Below are 24,821 nucleotides of genomic sequence, written 5' to 3' on the forward strand. Positions count from 1 at the left end.
GACGAACGGTCATATTTAACAGTGGAGGTATTTGGACATCGCGTTCAGGGGTTGTTAGATTCTGGGGCGGATAGAACAGTTACAAACACCTCAGGGTTAGAATTTTTCAGGAAACTCGGAATTTCGTTTCTGTAGATAGGCATAATGTCGCTGATGGAGGTAAATGCAGTCATTGGTACGATTACCATTCCATTTCTATTAATTGGTCGCGTACGAGTTATTGAGGTTTAGGTATTCCGTCATCAACACATTTTCTTATATTGGGTATTGATTTCTGGAGAAAAATGGGAATCGTGCCAGATCTACCACACAGTGAGTGGAAATTTAGCCAAGCACCTGAGTGGTCACTTTGATCGGCTCGGAAGACCTTTCTTCTGATCGAAGGGAACGCTTGAAACAACTAATGCTCGATGAACTCCCGCCTACGGTTAATAAGATCGGATGCTCACATCTAGTAGAGCACTTAATCAAAACAAGTGCTGAACCCATATCAAACAACGTTATTATTCGTTATCGCCGACGTTACCAAAATCTGTACCCCCTTCCTTCCGTGTCGAACACTTCGAATAAGCCAAGGAATAGTAACTAAATATTTGTCATCTCTGAATGTAAAAAGCGCGTATTGGTAGATGCCTGTGGCAGTAAAATCGCGTCCTATAACGGCATTCCCTGTCCCAGGAAGAGGTTTGTTCCAGTTTAAAACGCTACCATTCGGCCTACATACCTTACCAGCAACATGGCAACGTCTCATCGATTGAGATCTGGGAGCAGATCCGGAGCCGTACGTATTTATGTATGTACATATCGTCATAACCCCCCCGACTTCGACAAGCACCTGGATGTACTGCGCGAGGTGTTTCGTAGATTAGCAAGAGCGAGACTGACATGTTAGTCACGAGAAACTTAAATATTTAGGCTATGTATTGAGACGAACAGGCCTTCATTTCGACCCGGGGAAGATAGAGACTATTCTGACGCTTCCTGCGCCGAAACCGGTTTCTGAAGTCCGTCGAATTGTAGGTATGGCGTCGTGGTACTTTCGGTATATTCCGAATTTTGCATCTATTGTCGCACCGATTACTGCGCTGCTGAAAAAGGATCGTAAATTCGAATGGTCAGATGTCTGTACTGTCGCTTTCGATACAACTAAACAAAATCGAACACTCCTCAATTTGAAGGTAAGCTGGATCGCTGACGTTATCTTGAAATCCACCGTTACACGTCCAGCCATTTCTCACACTGTAGTTTTGTTAGACGATCACAGGACAAAACAAAATTTATCAAGCTTTGGTGGGATGTATGGATTACTACAGTATGGGGTCAGTAGTTTTAATTTTTAATTTATTAATTTACAGCAATCTGTGTAATCTGATAATAATAGGGACAGTTCTAGAACAGGTATGACAAATGAAGCTCATATATATTTTTCTAAATATTGTAAAATGTTGTAGGCTGTCTGATCAAGGGTAATGTAAACTGAAATAAAAGTGGAGAGAAAAGCGATTTTCGATTAAACAACACAAAACAAAGCACATCCAGACGGGATTAACAACAATTAAAAGTAAAATCACCAACCAGAAAAATATTTTCTCTTTAGGTGATAATGTTAGCAAAAAGAGATGTTAATACGAGTATAATAACTAGGGCCAGGCGGTTGAAATTTAAATGCTCTGTATTGCCTCCCACTACGGCCGACCAGTGGCTTGTAGCCGATGTTACGTATCGCGAAGAAAATTATGAGAAAACTAATGTGAAGTGAACGTCAGTTGATGATTTCGAAATAGTAATAATAATAGTTTTAATAATTTTCAAGTGTCGGTCTCGTTGAAAATAAAACTATTTGTGTACATTATCAAAAATAATGGACAATTGGAAAGCTAGAAGAGAGTAATGCAAGGCTGTAGCCTCCTGCACTGTGGACGGGTAGTGGGGATAAATAAATTTCGACCGCACAGCTCTAATAATAACATAATACATACAAATATTACCATTACCAGCACTCGCGGACTTTGGAACTTTGGAGTCACATGGTAATGTGCATGTGCTTATAAAATGTATGCTTTGTTTTTTCTTGTTTTCGCTACCTTTTCCCAATGCACACTATAATGACATTTTGGCAATTGTCATAGACTTTTTTTTTCAAATTGTCAAACCCCCGACTCATTCACAATTTATTATGGATCAAGCAAAAGATAAGTTCCGAAAATGCAAAAAACTACAAACAAAGACCCAAAATGTCCCCCTTATAGAGGAACTAATAAAAACCACACTTACGGAAGACCTGCTCGCCCGTTTCAACGTTCCAGTCCCTACACGACAATTTCTCCTCGAAAAAAAATGCCAAATGGCGAAAGACACCAAGAAGAAAGAACTGAAAAAAAAACTAAAAGAGTTGTACCCAGAAATTCCGCAAAAAAATACTTCACACTATGATATACGCAAATATGCCCAGTCTGGACCCAAAACTATGAAGATCATGTTCCAGTGGAAATGTATAATGGAAAGAGTCCATACAGGTGGTTTGGAGAACAAATACCCCCAGATAGTAGAAACTATTTTGGATGAAGCAAGAGATGAGTTTATCGAAACGGTTCACGGAGTGAGCGTGAACGTGAAAACGAGACCTATGGGAAACGACGAACACATCCACCTAGAACCCTTAAAATTTTTTGGAAAGACGAAAAGGTACAACGTTTATTTAAAGCACCGTCAATACATGTTAAGGAAATGGAAACTTCACCATCCCCTAATTCGAGCAATCTTGAGGGAATGTGTCACATTCTTACCAGACAAGCTGTTCGATTTTGGGGAGAAAAGTAGCGAACCGGTAGACATCGTAACGTTGGCTGAAAAGTTTGCCACCTATGTAAAGGAATCGAAACTTCTTTTTAAAGAACTTTACTTGAAACTGACAGTACTGGTGCAGAAAGACAAAAGCGATAACACCGATTACTTGAAAGCATGTACCGGTCTGTTTGGCGTGTACATGAGTCAAGCACTTATCGAAACGATGAACTACATCGTGAGGGTAACGGGCAATGAGGATTTGATACCATATCTTAAATTAACTCTCATTTTTGGTGAAGTAGGTCTAACTTTGAAGCCAACAATGAGTGACGTCATCGATCTTTATTCTCGATTCTTGTATGACCTAGTTGCGACTGGTAAAAAATTTCCAGTTTTGAATTCGGCGAAACAAGAAGGAGAAGCAGAGGACTCGGCGCTGACTCATCTGAATGTGTTGACGATTTCCTCGAACATTGTATTGAACAAATGTCCCTCAATATTTCGAAGATGTATGAACCTATTTTTAGTTACCTCGAGTACGTAGAGTCAGAATTTGGGGATCTATACTCAGAATTTGATATCCACATAGAAGTAGAAGATAAACAAATGCTTTTCACGAGCGGCTTTAATCAAATAGCCTACTACAAAAGTTACATAAAAAAAGCTAACACAAATTTAACCAACGAATATTTTGCCATGGGTCAACTGATACTTTCCGAGTACGTTGATAATCTCAAAGCGTCTTTACAACATCTCATCGACGAAATTTTGGGTAAACTCAGTTTGGAACACCGTTTGGAAGATGAAGCAATTTGTCAGTGTTTCCAAGATATCAGAGAGAAAGCTCTAGCGAAGAATTAATGGAGCAAGGCAAGTACATGATCTGGGGAAAAACAGTTCATCTCATAGAACTTGCAGAGCGAATCCAGCAGATGTTATATAATCTGACCCACTTGTTCGAATATGGCGAAATCTCTCAACAACATATGGATCTAAACTCAGACACGGTTAACTGGCTAAAAAATGTCGAACCCATCTTAGAACAAAGTTCCGTCATGTACGAACAATTCAAATTTGAAGCAGAAGAAAAACTTCAAAAAACCAAAGATGAAGTTGCTGTCGCTTTGCAAACACTGCTGCCGTATCTCGTGATCTTGAATGACATGGACGATGTAAACAACGTACGTCAGTACGTTCACAGGATGGCGCCTTTTTTAGAAGTCATGCGTGATGCTCTGAAGAAGATCATTTGGAGTAATCACGAAGAAGAGGTTCTAGGTTTCGGCGTAACCACTTTTTTAAAGTACGAGGAGATGGCGAACTTCTTGTTCCCTTTTTACCATTTATTGAAAGTTTGTTTGAATCTGAAAAGAAAAATTGCAGTGTGGCTTGATGGACAATTCGAATTTCTTAATGCAGAGGAAACCGAGTTGATGCTAGAAGACTTTCAGAAGGAGCTTTTGAAAATTCAAAAGATGTACAGGAATAAAATAAAGCAAGCTCTAGCTGAGAATGTTGCCTTGCGATTTGATGGTATACTTGATGATCCAGAACTTGTCAACTGGCCAGCGCCGCTTAAACTGACTGCGAGAGCAATCCAAGACATTAAAGATTTTAGGCCTGCATTAACAATGATGAAAATTATGTGTAATGACGCCTTGCTGAAGAGACACTGGAAAGAAATGTCTGAGATCGCCGGTTTTGATATGACTCCGAACGCAGGTACTTCGTTGAGAAAGTTAATGAGTATGGGTCTAGAACCTGATATGGACAAATATGAGATTATTAGTACTAGTGCAACCAAAGAAAGAGAACTTTTGGTCAACCTCAACAAAATGCAAGAAGAGTGGGTCGATATTCGTTTCAAAACCGGTACTTATAAAGACACAGGAATCAATATTCTAACTCAGTTGGATGATGTTCAAGTCATTCTCGATGACCATATTCTGAAGACTTTAACCATGAGAGGGTCCGTTTTTGTCAGACCTTATGAAACTGAAGTAAGGGCTTTTTACGAGAAATTATTGAGAATAAACAATACAATAGAAGAATGGGGCAAAGTACAGTCACAGTGGCTCTACTTGCTCACAATTTTTTCATCAAAAGATATCGTAGCACAAATGCCAGAAGAAGGGCAACTTTTTAAAGAAGTCAACGACACGTACAAGCGGTACATGGACTTGGTTATGAGAGATTCGAGAGTTGTTGAAACAGCAGGCGCTGCTGGAGTTTTAGAAGCAATGGTTCATTGTATAGAACTCCTTGAGAAAATCAACGACGGCGTGGTATCATATCTAGAGAAAAAACGACTTTTCTTTCCACGATTTTTCTTCTTGTCGATCGACGAAATGTTGGAGATTTTGTCCGAAACAAAAGATCCTCTAAGAGTACAACCTCACCTCAAGAAATGTTTTGAAGCCATCAATCGTCTCAATTTCGACGACCAATTACAAATCCATGCCATGTATAGCCAAGAAGACGAAGAAATAGAGTTCGTTCAAATGATCAAAACCAAAGAATTTGGAGGAAGTGTCGAAAAAATGGCTCATTCTTGTTGAAGAGCAAATGATAAAATCAGTCAGGGAACAAATAATCCAAAGCTTTAAGAACTACGCTGTCACGCCACGAACGAAATGGGTACAAAAATGGCCGGGTCAAGTGGTGTTAGCAGTGTCACAAGTATACTGGACTACGAGCGTTCACCAAGCACTGAATCGTGTCGAAGACATGACGATCAGTGGACTTGCTAGTAGTCTTAAGAACCAACTTAAAAAGATAGTCGGGCTGATAAGAGACCCAACTTTAACGAATCTTTCAAGAATAACCATCAAAGCTCTAATCGTAATTGACGTACACGCAAAAGACGTCGTTCAAGACTTGGCCGACAAGAAAGTGAAGGACGATAAAGAATTTAAATGGTTGTCACAGTTAAGGTACTACTTGGACGAAAACGAATGTTACGTCCGACTTGTCAACGCGACAGTCAAATACGCGTACGAATACCTAGGAAACACGGATCGTCTGGTAATTACACCCCTGACGGACAGGTGTTACAGAACTTTAATCGGTGCATACCATCTACATTTGAATGGAGCCCCCGAAGGTCCCGCAGGTACCGGCAAAACCGAGACTACTAAAGATTTAGCAAAAGCAATCGCTGTACAGTGTGTTGTCTTTAACTGCTCCGATGGTTTGGATTACAAGGCCATGGGGAAGTTCTTTAAAGGACTGGCTTCGTGTGGTGCTTGGGCCTGTTTCGACGAATTTAATCGAATCGACATTGAAGTACTGTCTGTGGTAGCCCAGCAGATTCTATCCATAATATTGGCAGTTCGTGCTAACTTACCCAAATTTCTTTTCGAAGGGTCAGAAATTCAATTAAATCCCGCCTGCTATGTATGCATCACCATGAATCCAGGATATGCAGGACGTACGGAACTGCCCGACAACTTGAAAGTGCTGTTTCGCACGGTGGCCATGATGGTACCCGACTATGCCATGATTGGAGAAATCTCGTTGTATTCGTACGGTTTTATCGATGCGAGAAACTTATCTGTGAAGATAGTCACAACGTATCGCTTATGTTCGGAACAGCTGTCTTCACAAAATCACTACGATTACGGCATGAGGGCTGTGAAGTCGGTCTTGTCGGCTGCTGGTAACAACAAGAGAAAATTTCCCGACGAACAAGAAGATATTCTGCTTTTGAGGGCCATTTTAGATGTCAACCTACCGAAATTTCTGAATCATGATATCCCACTTTTTGAAGGAATTATCTCGGATTTGTTCCCAGGGGTTGTTTTACCAGAAGCCGATTATAAGATGTTGACAGACGCTATGATGAATTGCTGCAACAAACGTAATCTTCAACCAAAAGCTTCTTTTCTGTTAAAAATCATACAAACGTACGAAATGATGATCGTGAGATGGGGTTTTATGATTGTGGGGGAGCCATTTGCGGGGAAATTTTCAACATTGAAGGTCTTGGCCGACACATTATCGCTTATTAATGAACAGGGACAAGGAGAATCACAAGTATGTTATACGATATTGAATCCAAAGGCTATAACGATGGGTCAGTTGTACGGTCAATTTGATCCCATGTCCTACGAATGGTCTGATGGAGTCGTCGCCACCTGTTTTCGAAATTATGCTAATGATCCCAGTCCCGACAGAAAGTGGATTATATTCGACGGACCTGTGGATGCCGTTTGGATTGAAAATATGAACAGTGTTTTAGACGATAACAAGAAGCTTTGTTTGATGAGTGGAGAAGTTATGACATTGTCGAGCACCATGTCGTTGATTTTTGAAGTAATGGACTTGGAACAGGCATCGCCGGCCACGATAAGCGTTTTAGTTCATACTTAAATGCACTAAACAATTATAATTTAGGTATCGCGTTGTGGTATGATCTATATGGAAGCTATAACTCTCGGCTGGGAACCATTTCTGAGCTCTTGGCTTGTCAATTGTAACCAAGAGTGGTGTTATGATGAATACAGAATCCTCACCAAAGACCTTTTCTATTGGATTATACCGCCGTGTTTGCACTTCCTTAGAAAATACTGCATTCAGTACTGTAATATCGGAATGATAAATCTAGTAAAAAATATGATGCAACTGGTTGAAATGACACTGAATAAAGCTTGTGAGGAGGTTATCAAAGCGGACGAAAAAGAGAAAAATTTACTGATATGGATGCAAGCGGCATTTCTTCAAGCAGGAATATGGGGGTTGGGATGTGTTCTAGATACAGAATCAAAGGTGAAGTTTGATACGTTCTACAAACAACTGTGGCGAGGTCAACTAGAAGATAATCCTTATCCAGCATCTCTAGAGAAGCTTGAAATCAGCATCCCGATTGAAGGCTTGCTCTATGATTACGCATACAATTATAGAATGAAGGGCACCTGGAAGTACTGGCCAGAAGTTGTGAGAAACGAAAGGGTAGATGAATGCAAGAATATCTTACAAGCTTTAATTCCCACCGTTGATACGGGGAGATATATGGCTTTGGTAGAAATGCACATTAAAAATAACGCACCCGTGTTACTAGTAGGACCAACTGGTACTGGAAAGAGCTTCTACATTCAAGATCTCCTCATGAACCAACTGGATAAAGAAATGTACTTGCCTTCATTCATCACGTTCACAGTAAAAATCACAGCTAATCAGACCCAAAATTTGATTATTTCAAAATTGAACAAACTACGGAGATATCATTACGAAGCACCAAAAGGCAAAACTGCTGTTCTTTTTATAGACGATATCAACATGCCTTATAAAGAAACTTACGGGGCGCAACCACCTATCGAACTCCTGCGCCAGTACTTCGACCACAAAAATTGGTACGATCTTAAAACCACAGCACCGGTTTTCTTACACCGAGTAATCTTTCTGGCAGCTATGGGTCTCGTGGGCGGTAGCAGACAAGAAATTTATCCGCGATTCCTCAGGCACTTCAGTATTTTTTCCATAAATGAGTTTTCCGAGGAAACCATGGCGAAAATCTATATAAACATTTTACATTTGGGTTGGAAAAATAACGGTTTCCCTAGCGATATTATCAACATGGCTGTACAAACAGTGAACGCAAGTTTAGAAATTTTCAAATCTGCTACAGAAAATTTACGGCCTACTCCGTCGAAAAGTCATTATGTTTTCAATCTGCGTGACTTTTCTCGTCTGATTCAAGGTTGTGCCATGTTGCGAAAAGAGTGTGCGGAAGAGAGAGTTGTCTTTGCAAAGATTTGGGTTCACGAAGTCTTGCGAATTTTCTACGATAGACTAATTGAAAATGCCGACAAAGCATGGTTGTTTTCAAAAATCAAACTTGTAGTTCGTGATAGCTTCAAAGAATGTCTTTGATTATTTGCCAAAAGATTCTGAAAATAATTTAACTTTGGATTCGTTGAAGAGGCTCATGTTTGGGACTTATTTTGATCAAGATTCAGACGACGACGAAAGGCGATATGAGGAAACAGCGAACATAGGTGCCTTCGCTGCGTTGTGCCAAACTTGTCTGGATGACTACAACGCTTCTCATAAAACCAAAATGGATGTGGTACTTTTCGATTACGCTTTGGAACATCTGTCGAAGCTTTGTCGTGTTTTGTCGATGGCTTGCGGAAGCGCTCTCCTAGTTGGTATCAGCGGTTCTGGAAGACAGTCTCTAACTAGACTAGCTAGCGAAATTTATGGTCAAGCCTTATTCCAGCCAGAAATTACAAACAACTACGGTTTAAACGAGTGGAGGGATGATATTAAGAAAATACTCAAGGAAGCGGGAGGCAGAGGACGGCATTGTGTGTTTTTGATTACTGAAGGGCAAATTAAAGAGGAATCGTTCTTGCAGGACATCGACTGCCTCCTCAACTCGGGCGAAGTACCTAATAAGGTATATACCAAATAGACGAGAGACAAGAAATTTTAATCTTTATGAAGACTTTGGACGAAAAAGAGTTTATGTTCTTAATGACAGGAGCGATAAATGTTGAGAATACCCTAAAAAATCCAATAGAATGGTTACCAAAGCTGTCATGGGATCAAATATGCCGAGTAAGCGACCTACCAGCTTTTCAAAATTTTAAGGATTCGTTTGTTCAACGATCGCACGACTGGAAGAAAATCTACGACAGCTACCAACCGGAAAACGAAAAATTGCCACCACCCTGGCAAGATAGTCTCAATACCTTTGGAAAATTGACTGTGCTGCGTATTCTTCGTCCCGACAAGTTGTTGGTGGGAGCCACCAATTACATCGCTAAAGAAATGGGTGTAAAATATATAACGCCACCCCAGTTTAACATTTCCGTTTCGTATAACGAATCGTATAATTTATGTCCGTTGATCTTTATCCTATCACCTGGTACCGATCCTATGGCTGCTTTGGTAAAATTTGCCGAAGAAAAGAAATATGTCGAACAATTTCAGTCGATTTCTTTAGGACAAGGACAAGGTCCACGTGCTGCTGCCCTAATTCAACAAGGTCAAAACGAAGGGCTTTGGGTGTGCCTGCAGAATTGTCACCTTGCAACGTCATGGATGCCAAGTCTTGAGAAAATCTTCGAAGATATGGATTACACAAATACAGACGATAATTTTCGACTGTGGTTAACGAGTTACCCTTCCGATAAATTTCCAGTGTCTATATTGCAGAAGGGAGTTAAAATTACCAATGAGCCTCCAAGTGGTCTTAAAGATAACCTTCTGAAATCGTACCTCAACGATCCTGTCAAAAACCAAGAATTCTTTAACGGATGCCCAGGAAATCAAGAAATGTTTGTGAAGCTGTTATATGGCATCGCATTCTTCCACGCCGTTGTACAAGAGAGACGTACTTTTGGACCACTAGGGTGGAATATACCATACGGGTTTAACGATTCCGATTTTGATATATCGGTTCAGCAACTACGAATGTTTATCAACGAGAGCGACGATCCATATGAAGCCCTCTCTTATCTAATCGGTGAATGTAACTACGGAGGTCGAGTAACGGATGACTGGGATCGTCGCTTGATCACGACCATCTTAGAAGACTTTCTCAATCCGAATATAGTCAGTGCAAGTAACTATCTCTTCAGCGACGCTGCAGAATGCTATGATCTCCCAACAAAAATCGACTATCCAGATTTCATAAATCATATACAGAACCTCCCTGTGATTCATCCTCCTCAAGTGTTAGGTCTCAATACAAACGCAGGAATAACTCGTGATTTGCAGAACTCTCACAGATTACTGAATTCAGCCTTAATGGCCTATGGTGAGGGTCAATCAGGCATGACCGGTGAAACCGACAAGTACATAATGACATTGTGTTCCGATATTTTGTCCAAATTGCCTCCACCTTTTGATCAAGAAGTAGCAATGCAACGTTACCCTGTTCAGTATTCCGAATCAATGAATACCGTTTTGGTACAAGAAATGGAACGTTTCAACAAACTCCTTGGTGTGATCCGAACCTCTTTAATTAATATGCAGAAAGCCATCCAGGGCCTAATCTCAATGACCCCAGCTTTAGAATCCTTTTCTGCGTCTCTTCTAGTAGCTCGAATCCCGAAAAACTGGGCCGGTGCTTCGTACCCCAGTTTAAAAAACTTACCCAATTACGTAGCGGATTTTTTAGAAAGAATCGTGTTTTTGGATACGTGGTACCAGAATGGGAAACCAAATGATTACTGGGTATCTGGGTTTTACTTTACCCAAGCGTTTTTGACTGGTGTTAAGCAAAACTATGCTCGAAAATACACCATTCCTATTGACCAACTCACTTTCGATTTTGCAGTTATGAAGAAAGATAGGGAAAATCAAGCACCTCCAGATGGTGCCTACATTTATGGATTGTTCATGGATGGTGCTAGATGGGAAAGAAGTACACAGCAAATTGTCGAATTATTGCCAAAAATTTTACATGACAACATGCCTCTAATTTGGATCAAACCTATTAAAGACGTCGACTATAAAGAGAGAGGCAGATACAAGTGTCCGGTTTATAAGACTTCAGAAAGAAGAGGCGTTTTGTCTACAACGGGTCATTCTACAAATTATGTGCTTCCAGTTTTACCGAAAACTACCATTACTCCTGCACATTGGATTAAAAGAAGCGTGGCCCTACTTTGTCAGCTAGATTAGCCAATCAAAATGTTAGCATAATTTTTTTGCAATGATATTTTACTCAGTTTTTTATATCCACAGTGTTTATACATAAAATGTTTTATACGTACTCTTATAAATGCCAATTCAGTAAGTTGAAATTTATTCAGATATTTTTTTTTATAGGCAGAGTCACTCTTAAAAGTTCAGTAGACTTTGAATAAAACAAACTTAAACTATTATATTACAATTCCGATATTTGACACAAATGACACCTCCTTGTACCAATTCTATATATCACATTAACGCGTGCATTGATGTAATTCAATCTTTTGGTGCAACTATTTGATATATAACGCCCCTTGACATTGCTAGATCTCTGCCGCCCATTACCACTGTCCACAGTTCAGTTCAATCGTTTACTCTGAGATGTGTTAAGTGAAAAGTAGAAATAGGTTTTAAAAATGACTTTTATTTATATTTTATTATTTTATATGTTGGCAAATATTATATACACAACTAATTCTTATGGAGCGCAGTAAGTACAATTTGAATTTTTCTGAGGCACACAAGATCAAATAATAAGGAAACAAAATATAACGTGGGTTTAAATGAAATAAATTATACGAAATAGTTTGTATAAATTAAAAAAAAAATTAAAACAATTCTATCTATATTGGATTATATATAACAATATTTTCGTTTGCATAATTCTGATGAAGATCATTTTTGTTCACCTCATAAATTTTGAGTCTCGATAAAATTCAGAGTCTTCACTTTTCGACAGTTTTCAGGAAATGAATATATAAATGTATTTCCCACGAGAAGTATTTAAAATTTTAGAAATGTCTTAAATACAAAAAGAATTATTTTATTTCGTACAAAATTTGGATTTTTCGTGATACAATGAATGTTACAATAATAGAATCCAGGATATTTCAGCTAACGGTTTACCTCTTTTTTAAACTTTTTAATTTATGAAAATAAATTAGCGAAATTCAAAACAAAGAAAAATTTCAATATATCAATCAATATATCCTATCTTTGTTGTCGGCAGTTCAAATTGATTTTTCAGCGCATATAAAATAAAAGTATATTTATTGTTGTTTAAACTGTTGTATATATAAGTATACAAAATTTTACAAAATAACTGGTCGAATTTAACAACAATAGCAATAGGCTTAAGTAACCAACAGACATGTCCATAGAGGCCAAATATACAAGAGCGTAATACATACAATAAAGCATAAATGCAAGTATAAGTACCGCCACTTATTACTATCGAGTAGACATTTGAAAATGATCTGTTTACATTGAAATATAAAATTATTTTTAGAATTACTGACGACCACATATACGACAAATTTTGTAATAAATCTCAAACCGTAACTAACGGTGATCGATAATTTCAAACAGTAATCATTCAAGTTGATAATTTAATAAGCATGCTACGCGTACGTTTCAAATGAATTTTTACTTTACAAAATTTTGCGATGACGTCATCAAGATCTTTGCAAGGACACGTATATTAACTTGGATTGGTGCAGTATATTACTAATAGTAACAGTATTGTATTCCCAAAATTTCGGGAAAAAGAGTGAGCCGTTTTTGATTTGATAATAAAATAAATTGATTCATTCATTAATTTTTTTCAACCACCTGCATAAGCAAATGTATGAATGCAATGATAAATCACAAGTATAGAGTGATAATATTTTGCATAATTCAGATAAGATTTATTCAACAAAAGTTTGAGACATCATGAACTTTTGTGGACGAATTTTGATTAACGATTTATCATAATTACGATAATGTTAACATTTGCAAAATTTCAAAGCAGTCAGTTCTGCAGTTCTTGATTTATTCATTCAAAATTTTTTTTTAGTCACCCTGTGTAAGCAATTCTAAAAAACGCAATTATAAGTCCCAAGTATAGACTCTTTATATTTTCCACATTTTGAATAAGATTTATTGGGCAAACCTTTGAGATGATGTTGTCAATTTTTTCTGGGGCGGGGGATGAAAATATATACCTTGATTAAAAATTGACCATGCTGACGATAACTTTAAAAGGTCTCAAAAAGATTTCAAAGCATCCTGTTCTACAGTTCCTTAATCCATGAAATAAAGTGACTCATTCATTAATTTTTTTGAGCTACCCTGTATAAGTAATTTTAAAAACTGTGGGCGCACTGATAAACCACAAGTACAGAGTCATAATATTTTCGCATTTCAGATAAAATTTTGAGATGACGTTATAAATTTTTTGGGAGGGGATAAACGAATAAATTTTGATTAACAATTTACCATGATCACGATAACCTTAAAACTTTTGCAAAAGAGAGAAGAATCTTGAGCTTTCGGTTTTGCAGTTTCACAGTTAAATTGCAAAATTTTGTTGTACGAATTTGATTTTTTTTCAAAAATCTGGATGTCTAAGGTGAAAACTTGACGCGGATGCATACACCAAAAGTGCAGGAGTATCTTCTTTTATAAAATAAAAAATACTGTTGTAAATTTTCGAAATGACGTCATCCCGTTGGTGGTAAGATGACTGGCCCAATTTTGATTAATGTTTATCATCCACATGATATTCCTAATATACATACTAATATACATATAAAATTTGACAACAATCGATCCGGTAGTTTCGGAAATAATCTGTCTAATGAAATCAGGAGAGACGGCAGACAGATAGACCGACAGACAGATGAAAATGGAAGACCTATTTCTTCGTAGTATAGTGGCTATGAAAGTCGAGAAAACATAAAATTAGGGAGTCTGCCGATGGACCCGATTACAATACTTATTAATAAACAATATTCTACTTACATATTCTGTCTTACTCACAATATTAATTAATCACATCGTGTTTTAGACCAAGGATAGTTGCTCAAAATGGACATTTGATATTTTATGCAGCAGAACATAAAAACATCAGTTTTCAAACTGTAGGAAGAGGTGGAATTCATGTAAACGGCGTAGACCTATTGAAAACATCCAAGCTCGTAATTTAAATCCAATGACAGCGCCAGCGTTCATTTTAAAACATATTTCATTTTAGTCTAATTCAGTCTTAGAATCCATAAAAAAATATGAAGCAAGCTCACAAAGATCACTTGCAAAAATTTCTGAATTCGAACAGCTCCTCGATGACGGCATCCTGGCAAAAATAAAGACAATACAATGGGGTCCAAACGTGACATCCACTTCTAACCAGTTTCCGCAGGTTCCAGTTAACTCCGGTGTAAGTATACTTCCCAAATTTCATTTTCAATCATAGCAATTAAATTTTAATTATAGTCCGTAGTGCGAAGTGTTAGGAGATTAAATAGAAAAGTAAACAACTTGCAAAAGTCGATACGCCTTTTAACTCTTCTACTGACAACGGATGAGTGTTCTAGTAATCCTTGTAAAAATGGAGCAACTTGCCAAGATTTATTTAACGATTACTTATGTCAGTGTCCAAACGAATGGGAAGGGCCGCTTTGTGATAAAGATGTCAATGAGTGTGCTAGATTTGCTGGTACTGATTTAGGTTGCCAAAATGGAGCCACTTGCATAAATCGTCCAGGAACTTACGAGTAAATAACTGTTTCTATTCTCTTTAATTTGAATTACTCAAACTAATGCTGTTAGGTGTATGTGCCCCCACGGATGGTTCGGTATTCACTGTACCAGACGGTCAAATGAATGTAAATCAGGATCTAATGCAGAACTCTGTGGACATGGAACTTGTGTAACTCAGTACAATGATGTTGGTTATAAGTGCATTTGTGACCAAGTAAATTATCGTGTTGTTCTTGCGGTTTGGATTCTGTACATAGGTTGTAGGGTTGGACAACCGATGGTAAAACTCCCGCTTGTAACACGGACGCCAACGAGTGCACAATGAATAAACCTCCATGTTCAGTGAACCCACCGGTACCCTGTATAAATTTACCTGGAACATTCCACTGTGGAAACTGTCCTCAAGGTAAAATCGAATCATAAGTGGAAACAAAATTTTAACATAGATTTTCAGGTTACACCGGAAATGGATACTACTGTACCGATCTTGACGAATGTGCAACTTCAAATGGTGGATGTAGTACAAATCCGATGGTACAGTGCATCAATACTCTTGTAAGATTCACATGTCTTCTAATATCATAACACACAAAAATATTCTTCAGGGTTCCAGAAGTTGTGGGAATTGTCCTGCGGGATATACGGGCGACGGTGTCATCTGCTCCTATCAAGGAGTATGCAGTGTTAACAACGGGGGCTGCCATAGTTTGGCCACTTGTCGAAATAACCCAAGTATGTAGGAAAATTTTGCTTTCTTCTTTTGATTTTAGTACTGTAGGAATTAGTTCAACCTTCGTCGAGTGTGTTTGTCCAGCTGGTTACGCTGGTAATGGTATCGGTCCCAACGGATGCGTGCGCTCTTTACTACCCGACCAAGGCCCCTGCTACCCAAATCCTTGCAGACATGGAATGTGTAGACTTAACGGGACCAGTGATTACGTATGTGAATGTTACAGCAGGTATACCGGTAAGTGAAAATCATACTTGCCGTCGGTATAGCTCTTTACAGAAATTTTACAGGAAGAAACTGTGATTCATTTAGAGATTTATGTGCCACAAATCCTTGTCAAAATGGTGGTACTTGTACGTCAATTCTTGGTATTTCATACAGATGTGTTTGTCCGTCATCTTACACTGGATTTAGATGCGAAACGGAGAGGCAAGGTAAATTTTTAATTTCTTACACACCTCCCTCCTCTGTATTACTTTTATCAAAATTTACGTTTTGCATTTAAAGCTTGTGGTGGTCAACTAACTTCGGAAAACGGTACGTTAGCTTTCCCTTCAGTTCAATTCCAGACATATGGGCATGCGTTAAGTTGCGCGTGGACTATTGAAACTAATGTAACTAAGGTATTGAACGTTACATTTTTAAGCTTCAGTGTGGAAGAATCTCCTGCGTGTAGATACGATTGGCTACAAGTAAATTCTGGAAAATATTTCAAAAATAGACGTAACATTACACAACTTGTAGATTCACGACGGAAAAAACACATTGTCACGATCTATTGGCCGCTTCTGTGGACACAATTTACCAAACGGTGGTACAATTATCACTACACATAATGTAGTTTACCTATGGTTCAGGTCAGACCATTCTGTGGCATCTCGTGGTTTCAACTTGACTTGGACTTCTATAGTACCATGTAAGAAAAACTTTCGAAAAGTTAATTAAATGAATCGTAATAAATGTTTTAAAAATGTAGATTGCGGTGAAGAGTTAAAAGAACTCACATCTCACGGTAACATTCACTCCCCTGGTTCCCCTGGAAATTATCCCAACAACAGGTAATCGTCTAGTTTATTACATGTTCACAATTTTAAAAACAATATCCACCTTTAGAGATTGTTACTGGCCTCTAGAAGCTCCAGCCGGGAAACGTCTACTGTTCCACTTTTTCTCATTAATGATTGGTAACAGTTCCACCTGTGACAACGACTATCTAGAAGTAAGTTAAAGTCACAATTAGAACAACGCTCTTATTAATGCCTTTTTATTTAGTTTATTTCAGGAACCGAATATAGCGATCCAGTTTTTGCAAAATTCTGCAACACTACACACCCGACTCCGCTGTTTTCGCCAGGAGCTGAAGTGCTGGTGCATTTTCATACGGATGCAAGTCGTACTTATCCAGGATTTCAAATAACATATTCGGTGGTAGAAGGAATGCCAGGTTGTGGTGGTGTTTATACGAGATATCAAGACGAAATTCGTTCGCCATCTTTTAACGGAAACTATCCGAACGATATTCAATGCGAATACAAAATTCAACTTTCTGAAAAGTCACGTATAAAGCTCACGTTTTTGTCGTTCGACCTTGAGGAGGCTGAAGGGTGTCAGTTTGATTATGTTGCTGTATCAGACCCATCAAATATTATCTGCTATGTTTACTATCAATGTACTTACAGATTTATTCGGGTGGTACTGTCGATGCTCCTCTGATAGGAACGTATTGTGGATCGGAAGTACCTGCACCTTATATTGTTGATAATAATGTTTTACTGATTGTTTTTAAAACTGACTGGGCTACAACTAGTTCTGGATTCGTAATCAGATACGAAACAGGTTTGTAAGGGCAGCGATTTAAAACTATTTCTAAGATGTTCGTATGTACACCATGAAGGTCAAGCATAGAAGAATATCTCACTTGCTTGTCAAAATTTAATATGCATTAAAAATTAATTGTCATTAATTATTTCAGTATGTGGTGGTAAGTTTACTGCACCTTCTGGAGTTGTTTCGTCTCCCGGATATCCAAACAAGTATGACCATTCCTTACAATGCATATATGAAATAATACAACCTCTCGGAAGAGTCATTAAACTGAAAATTGAAGATTTAGATTTAGAGAGTAATTCATATCCGGAGTGTGTGTACGACTATCTCGAGGTAAGTTTTTGGACGTTACGTATCTTAGAAACTTTTTAAATCTCATCAGGTTAGAGACGGACACGATGCAAATTCAACGTTGGTAGGAACATATTGTGAAGAAGTTCCACCACTTATTGTTTCAAGTTATAATTACTTATGGTTAAAATTTGAATCAGATTCTAACAATAACGGTCGAGGATTTAAAGCTAACTATACAACTTCCAATTTAGGTACGTACATACTTATGTCATGTTTAGCTCAAAACTTGTAATATCTAGTTTTAAATGTATCACCTTATTTGAATTGTAACATAAATTTAAAAAAAATCGATATACAAATCGTCACAATTCACCAAACATTCTTTATCATTCCGCTGGCATTACTGAATTACCTTTAAAACACAGTTTTTATTAACTTAATTAATTAAAAATATTAACATTTTTTTTGCGAATCTTCATTTTCTTGAATGTGTATATTTTCTAAAAATTAATTTTTGGATTTATCACGTGCTATTTCAGAGAATGTTTTCTTTTATAATGTCATCGAAAACAACACTTCAAAACTTTTTTGTAAAAATAAAACGTATTTTCAAATTTTCGCCATTTTTTTCGCTTAATTGATTCTTCTAAATCGTCTACCAACAAGATTGAAAATCATAATTTAAAGTGTGCTAGGAAAGAATATACATGCGTCATTAATTTTTACATTTGTTTAATAAAATAAAATTGAAATAATGCTGAATTTTCTATATGTACAATGTACATAGTCTGGAGTATTTATCTTTAAATTAATGTTCTGTAATTTCTACACTTCGCAATGTAAAAAATTGAAATAATTCTCTTTGGCCTGGTGCCCTACCGAGAAGCCGTAGGAAACATATTTCTGGTCATTGTATTTATCAGTTTTTAGCCGAAAGGCTGGAAAATCCAAAACAAAGGAATTGGAAGAAAGTAATGAGAATCTTTCGATATGCAAAAAAAAATCATAACACTTGGTTTAAACTTAACCCTTAATAATTTTATTCGGAGTTTTTAATACTTTTAAATATTTCTGGTTTTACGTGATTGTTTAAGATTCAACTTTTGTCCCAACACCAATCAATCAATCAATCAATCAATCAATCAATCAATCAATCAATTTATTGTGCTTAAATGTACACACATTTTACACTCGTCAAAATACAGAGATAACATAAATGTCATTTACAGTGTTTGATAGTAATAAATCAAGAAAAGTTGTACAGAAGAAAGAAAACATATAGAACATGATACACATTATTGCATGGATACATTGATGTCGTTCAGAAACTGATCATAGTTATAGTAGGCTTTGTTAAGCAGAAAGTTTTTTACAACCTTCTTAAAATTAACTGTATCTAACTTTCTAATCGACTCAGGAAGTTTGTTGAAAAATTTGATACCCAAGTATTGAGTACTGTTCTGTGACGACTTTAAACGTATGTGTCTCAGACCTAAGTTTTCCTTATGTCGTGTGTCGTATTCATGGTTGTCTTTGTGTTTGGAGTATGTGTTTATATTTAGTCTCAGATTGATCAAGCTGTTAAAAATGAATACGCAGGGTACCGTAAGAATTCTTAATTTTTGAAACATACGCTTACAATCATCTCTGTAGCCAAGACTTCCCACTATTCGGACTGCCCGTCTCTGTAATCTAAATATGTTAGTCATCATGCTTGAGTGACCCCATGCTAAGATACCATAACTTATATTACTATGGCATAATGCAAAATAAGCTACTTTTAATGTCTCTATCGGAAGCTTTCTACTTAGGTTTCTCAACGCAAATATTCCTGTAGAAATTTTCTTAGCTAGGTTCTCACCGTGTGTATGAAACCTCATTTTTGCGTCTAGTGTTATCCCTAAAAAGTTTGTCTCTTTAACTATGTCTGTAGGTAGTGGGCCGGTGTTTTTTAGAGTGAATGCGACTTTAACCGTTTTATTTTTGTTTAGGGTTAGTTTGTTTGTTGTAAACCAATGAGTTGCCTTCAATTCTGTTTCCTCATTGCGATTTAGGGCCTCTGCGAATGTAGCTTCATTAGTTAATAAGTTCGTGTCATCCGCAAATAGTACAGTTTTTGTGTTTAGAAAGAAGGGAAAATCGTTGATATAAATGAGAAATAATAATGGGCCCAGGACTGACCCTTGGGGCACTCCTAGTACCACTGGTAGCTTTTCCGATTCCCTGTTATTATGTCTTACTGACTGAAGCCTATTTACCAAGTAGGATGTTATCATGCTGCAAGCGAGAGGATGTAAATTGTAGCAGTATAACTTTCTTATTAGTTCTGAGTGGGAGACGCAATCGAAGGCTTTTGACAAGTCTAAAAAGCAACCGATGCTGTATCTGCCGCGCTCTAGGCAATCTCCGATAAAACTTGTAAGATCAAGAATGGCTTTGGTTGTATCTCGACCTTTTCGGAAGCCGTACTGTCTATTGGAGAGAACATTACCATCTTCAAGGAAGTTACTCAATTGGTCGTAAAGTATCCTTTCTAGAATCTTAGAGAAGACTGGTAGAAGTGAGATCGGTCTATAGTTAGTAGGCTCGTTTCTATTACCTTTTTTATGCACTGGTATCACTGCAGCGATTTTGAGACAGTCTGGGAATGTTGTGGTCCTTATGCATTCATTTATTAATCTAGTTATTGGTGAAATGATGGTGTCTTTCATAGATTTAATAATATTGACGCTTATGTTATAACAATCTTTTGAATTGCTATTTTTTTAGTTTGCTAATGGTGTCTCTAACAGCTACACTGGAGACTTCTGAGAAATTAAAATATTTAGAATTATTACAGTGCATGTTGCAGTTCTTAATAATTAAGTCAATGGGATCTTGAGTAGATATAGGAAGTGTTTTTATTGAATTTGGCCCGATATTAGTAAAGAACTTGTTGAAATCGTCATTTGAAATTTCACAGTTTGCCGCACTACCTATCAATGAATTTTTATTTCGGTTGTTATTTATTACTTGCCAAATTGCTTTACTTTTATTATTCGGTTTATCTATAAAACTCTTGGTGTAGTTCACTTTTTTTATTTTAATTGTTTCTTGATAAAGGTGTCGACATTTATTTCTAGCCTTTCTAGTCACGTCCGTTTGAACAATTTTATGAAACTCGTCAAGAAATGATAATTCTTCGCGTATTTTTCGCAATTCGTCATCAAACCACTTAATGTCCATTTTGCTATGGTTGGTTTGTTTCAGGGTTTTTTCTGGGAAGGCAAGATTCATGTTGTCGATAATTTCCTTTATAAACAATGTAAACTTAGTATTGATATCAAGGGTTTTATCGTCAACAAAGTACCAGTCAGCTTTACTTATATTGTTGTATAATTTGCACTTGCCTAGTTTAGTAATCGGGCGGCACTTATAAGTAACATGTTTGTTCTTAGCGTCAGATACAGTTAATTTGAAGTCTATACCTAAATGATCAGACATTAGGCTATTGAACGGTTTTACACTATAGCTTAGAGTGTGAATGTTGGTAAAAATGTTATCAAGAGTATTATTGCCCCTGGTCGCGAATTTTACGATGGGATACAAGCCAAATTCAGTTAAGGTGTTACAAAGTTTTAGTTCTAGCATGCTATTAGTGTTGAAATGTATGTTAAAATCTCCACTTAGGATAACATTGTTTTTGACTACATCTATTGTATCCAGTACATCAACAATAATTTCACAAAACAGATTAAAATCACCAGATGGCGGCCGGTATATATTTATAACAATAAGTTTGCAAGAGTTGACTAGTGATGCTGAGATTTCACAATGATTTTCAATAGACATATTTTCCAGATTATGTAGGGTAGTATATTGTAAATTATGTGCTGGAAATAAGAGGGAACCTCCATAATTACTCAACTTACGGCAAAAACTGGATGCTACGTGCATATTTTCGATAGAAAGGTTGTCCACTTCCGCGTCGTTTAGCCAATGTTCGCAGATAGCCGCCAACGAGAAATTTCCCTGGTGTAACAGTAGTTCAAACTCTTGGAGTTTTGATCTAATTGGTTGCGAATTAAGCACAAGGATTCTTAGCTCTTTAGTTGTTGTTGTCGGGGTGGGTGAAAAAACCTGTTAATTCGTGTTCCTTTAGGCCATATTTCAGATTTCATTACGGTTTCCAACTCATCAAAGTCCAAAGTTAGTTTGAAACTGGAATAGAGGTCCGGATACTTTGAATTCAATTTTTCGATATCAAATTCGTTAAGATAGGATTTCAGATGTTCTTGCATCTGTTCTTTAGTTGTTTTAGGAGATAATCTGTATACGTAAATATAAGCTTTTTTTGAGATAGCTTCCAGACGTGTAGTTCCAGGAAGGGATCCAATAACTGTTGATTTGAGTTGTCGTTTTTTGATTTTGGTATCAATAATAGGCTGATCCTTTTTTTCGTCAGAGGCTTGCTTAACCTTAGATTTGTTCCAAGGAGTTGACTTAGGTTTGTTATTGTTGTTTGTTGTTATTAAGGTAGGTGGTTCCTTATCGTTGGTGTTTTTCTGAGCAGTGGCGTTTGTTTCTCTTTTTTTTTCGTTGTTCGGTTTCTCGTTACCTTTGATGATGTTTTTGCTTGTGGTACCTGTAGAGGCTGCCATGGAAAGTTGATTATTTAGTAGCTGTATTTGGTGTCTTAGTTCATCAATAATAATGTCCTTTTGTTTTATTATGTACGTAAAGATTCTGAGGTCCATACCCGTATTCGGCTGCTGTTGGAGACGATTAACTGCGTCCCAGAAGTCGGGGTCTGTCATTTCTGTAATGGTGTCTTCGTTTTCACAACAAGTAAAAGTTGTTCCATCGTCCGAGTATTTGGCAGAGTTCTTTGCACAGCTAGGATGAAATGGTTGCTGGCACTTTAGGCATTTTACACCAGTCACTACTTTATTTTTGCACTTTTTACACCACAAAATTTCCCAGTTTCTTCTGAAACATTTCCGTGACAAACTCCTGACGAATTATTATTAATTTGAGAATTTACAAAATGCCACATTTTTGATGGTACCTAAGACGTTTTAAAGTTGAATTAAGATGCTTCCTTAGAAGTCCTCGGTGTTGAAGAACCTTATCGATTACTTTTCTTGTTAAAAATCACCTGACTCTGACACAGGTCTTCGTAAATACTGTCTCTATTGACGGAAAGATCTAGAAATTCCCCTAGAATAGTCCTCGAATTTTGGTTCTGAATCTGTTGTTTCGAATGAGAAATAAAAAATACGTTCATAGAAAGCCCTGTATTTCTGACGATTTGCTTTTAATAGAATTTTCGTCTTGTCAGATTCACGTGAAAATTTGAGTTGAAAAAGTTTCCGCATTTTATCAATTCTTCAACTAGTGTACCCACAGTTGCGGCCATAGAGATCTAGACCCCTTTGACATAACAAAGTTTTAGTTATTTTTTTGTTAATGTCGTAATGGTAATTTGAATGGATGATCCTGATTTGAAAAACGAGAAAGTAAGGTTGAAGTCCGTTTCAATTCTCAACCATCGTAGAATTTTAGGAAAAATTTCCTTTAAACTTATTTCTTACATTGTTCTGAATTATTCCTTGTTTACCAATAAAATACTATAGAATCTTTACAAAAATCTGCTTTTTGAATGGTCGAAATCCTCGTTTCCTATTATAATTATCTGAGGCATACTTGAGACTTCGTAGTCTACATTCTTTTTCTCTAAGCTCTTTCATACTCATGCCCCTTCCATGTTCACTTCCACTTACGATACCATTCTTAAGAATTCTATCTACAACAACATGACCTATATGTTGTAGATCCTCAGTAATCGAGGACAATCAAATGTCTAACTTCTCAAATTTTCAACCAAACTTATGTACTTAGTTTAAATACAATGTCATGTCTCCATTTCCCGAATACTTCGTGTAATGCAAGTCCTCTAAATGTCCCACGTATTTGCTCAGAAACGAGAAACCAACCAAATCATCTCCATTCTTACAGGATGCGGAGGAATTCTAAAGGAAAAAACTGGCACCTTCTCCACACCAAGTTACCCAGATCTCTATCCAGGAGACCAAACCTGCAAATGGATTATATCAGCTCCTCCGGGAAATATAATTCAGTTAATGTGGATGAATTTTCAACTTGAGAGAAGTCACGAATGTATGTACGACTACGTAGAAGTGTTTGACAACAATACAGAAACAGGGAAAGGCTCTTCCATTGGAAAGTTCTGCGGCCAAACGATTCCAGCGACTTTGCTTAGCACCTCCAACTTGGTCACAGTGAACTTTCATTCAGACCCAACACAACATCTGAGTGGTTTCCTAGCAACATACAATATTATTTTGGAAGCTAATGGTAAATATTCTGATGTGTTTAAATAAATCTATTTATTTTGTTTAGTATGTGGGGGAAACTACTTTACGGATGCTGGAACATTGAAATCCCCTGGGTATCCAGAAAACTACCCTTTGAATATGGAATGCACATGGACCATACAAGTTAAACCCGGCCATCAAATTCTATTGAAAGTAATCGATTTTAGCATGGAAAGCTATTCTGTTTGTCGATACGATTGGCTAGAGATAAGGTAATTCTCAGATACTCTTTTCCTTACATAATCCACATTCCAAATTTATAGAAACGGTGGAAGTGCTGTTTCTCCCCTGTTAGGAAAATTCTGTGGAACAAATATTCCCAAGTCAATTCCATCCCATGCCAATAAAGTTTACATCAATTTCCGCTCAGATATGACGAAGTCTGAACGTGGATTTAAAATCAAATGGGAAGCTACAGCAACGGGCTGTGGTGGGTCACTAAGCAGCCCAACGGGTTCCATAATTTCTCCAAACTACCCGGAACCATATTCAGTCCATACAGATTGCATATGGAAAATTGCTGTCAGTACAGGTTCTTTAATTCAGGCCGTCTTTTCAGACTTAGATCTAGAAGAACATTCGGAATGTCAGCTGGACTACGTTGAGGTATATTCATCATTTTTGTTTAACAATTCAAAACT

At 37.2% G+C, this 24,821-nt stretch overlaps 2 protein-coding genes across 2 annotated transcripts in view; both read left to right on the forward strand.

The window, feature by feature from the left end:
• Nucleotides 1–2,176: 2,176 nt before the first annotated feature.
• Nucleotides 2,177–11,476, forward strand: LOC135137433 (dynein axonemal heavy chain 12-like). Its single transcript, XM_064067074.1, is given in 6 exon segments — nucleotides 2,177–3,239; nucleotides 3,242–3,634; nucleotides 3,637–5,324; nucleotides 5,326–8,648; nucleotides 8,650–9,184; nucleotides 9,187–11,476. Coding segments are annotated over 6 exon segments (9,237 nt in total). The 3' UTR covers nucleotides 11,422–11,476.
• Nucleotides 11,477–11,825: 349 nt separating this feature from the next.
• LOC135137431 (cubilin-like) overlaps nucleotides 11,826–24,821 on the forward strand; it is a 29,046-nt gene continuing 16,050 nt past the window's right edge. The window contains 21 exon segments of the mRNA XM_064067068.1: nucleotides 11,826–11,920; nucleotides 14,261–14,390; nucleotides 14,447–14,629; nucleotides 14,686–14,966; nucleotides 15,022–15,166; nucleotides 15,217–15,358; nucleotides 15,407–15,507; nucleotides 15,558–15,684; nucleotides 15,731–15,919; nucleotides 15,973–16,116; nucleotides 16,190–16,374; nucleotides 16,427–16,598; nucleotides 16,659–16,740; nucleotides 16,796–16,901; nucleotides 16,955–17,308; nucleotides 17,362–17,518; nucleotides 17,655–17,842; nucleotides 17,892–18,054; nucleotides 23,801–24,160; nucleotides 24,206–24,392; nucleotides 24,444–24,786. Of these exon segments, the coding sequence (XP_063923138.1) occupies nucleotides 11,847–11,920; nucleotides 14,261–14,390; nucleotides 14,447–14,629; nucleotides 14,686–14,966; nucleotides 15,022–15,166; nucleotides 15,217–15,358; nucleotides 15,407–15,507; nucleotides 15,558–15,684; nucleotides 15,731–15,919; nucleotides 15,973–16,116; nucleotides 16,190–16,374; nucleotides 16,427–16,598; nucleotides 16,659–16,740; nucleotides 16,796–16,901; nucleotides 16,955–17,308; nucleotides 17,362–17,518; nucleotides 17,655–17,842; nucleotides 17,892–18,054; nucleotides 23,801–24,160; nucleotides 24,206–24,392; nucleotides 24,444–24,786 (3,813 nt within the window). The 5' untranslated portion in view covers nucleotides 11,826–11,846.

The sequence above is a fragment of the Zophobas morio genome, unplaced genomic scaffold, assembly GCF_036711695.1.
Source record: "Zophobas morio isolate AGI-343-1 ecotype UQ-CSIRO unplaced genomic scaffold, CSIRO_AGI_Zmor_V1 ptg000029l, whole genome shotgun sequence".
In the NCBI taxonomy this organism is placed as follows: domain Eukaryota; kingdom Metazoa; phylum Arthropoda; class Insecta; order Coleoptera; family Tenebrionidae; genus Zophobas; species Zophobas morio.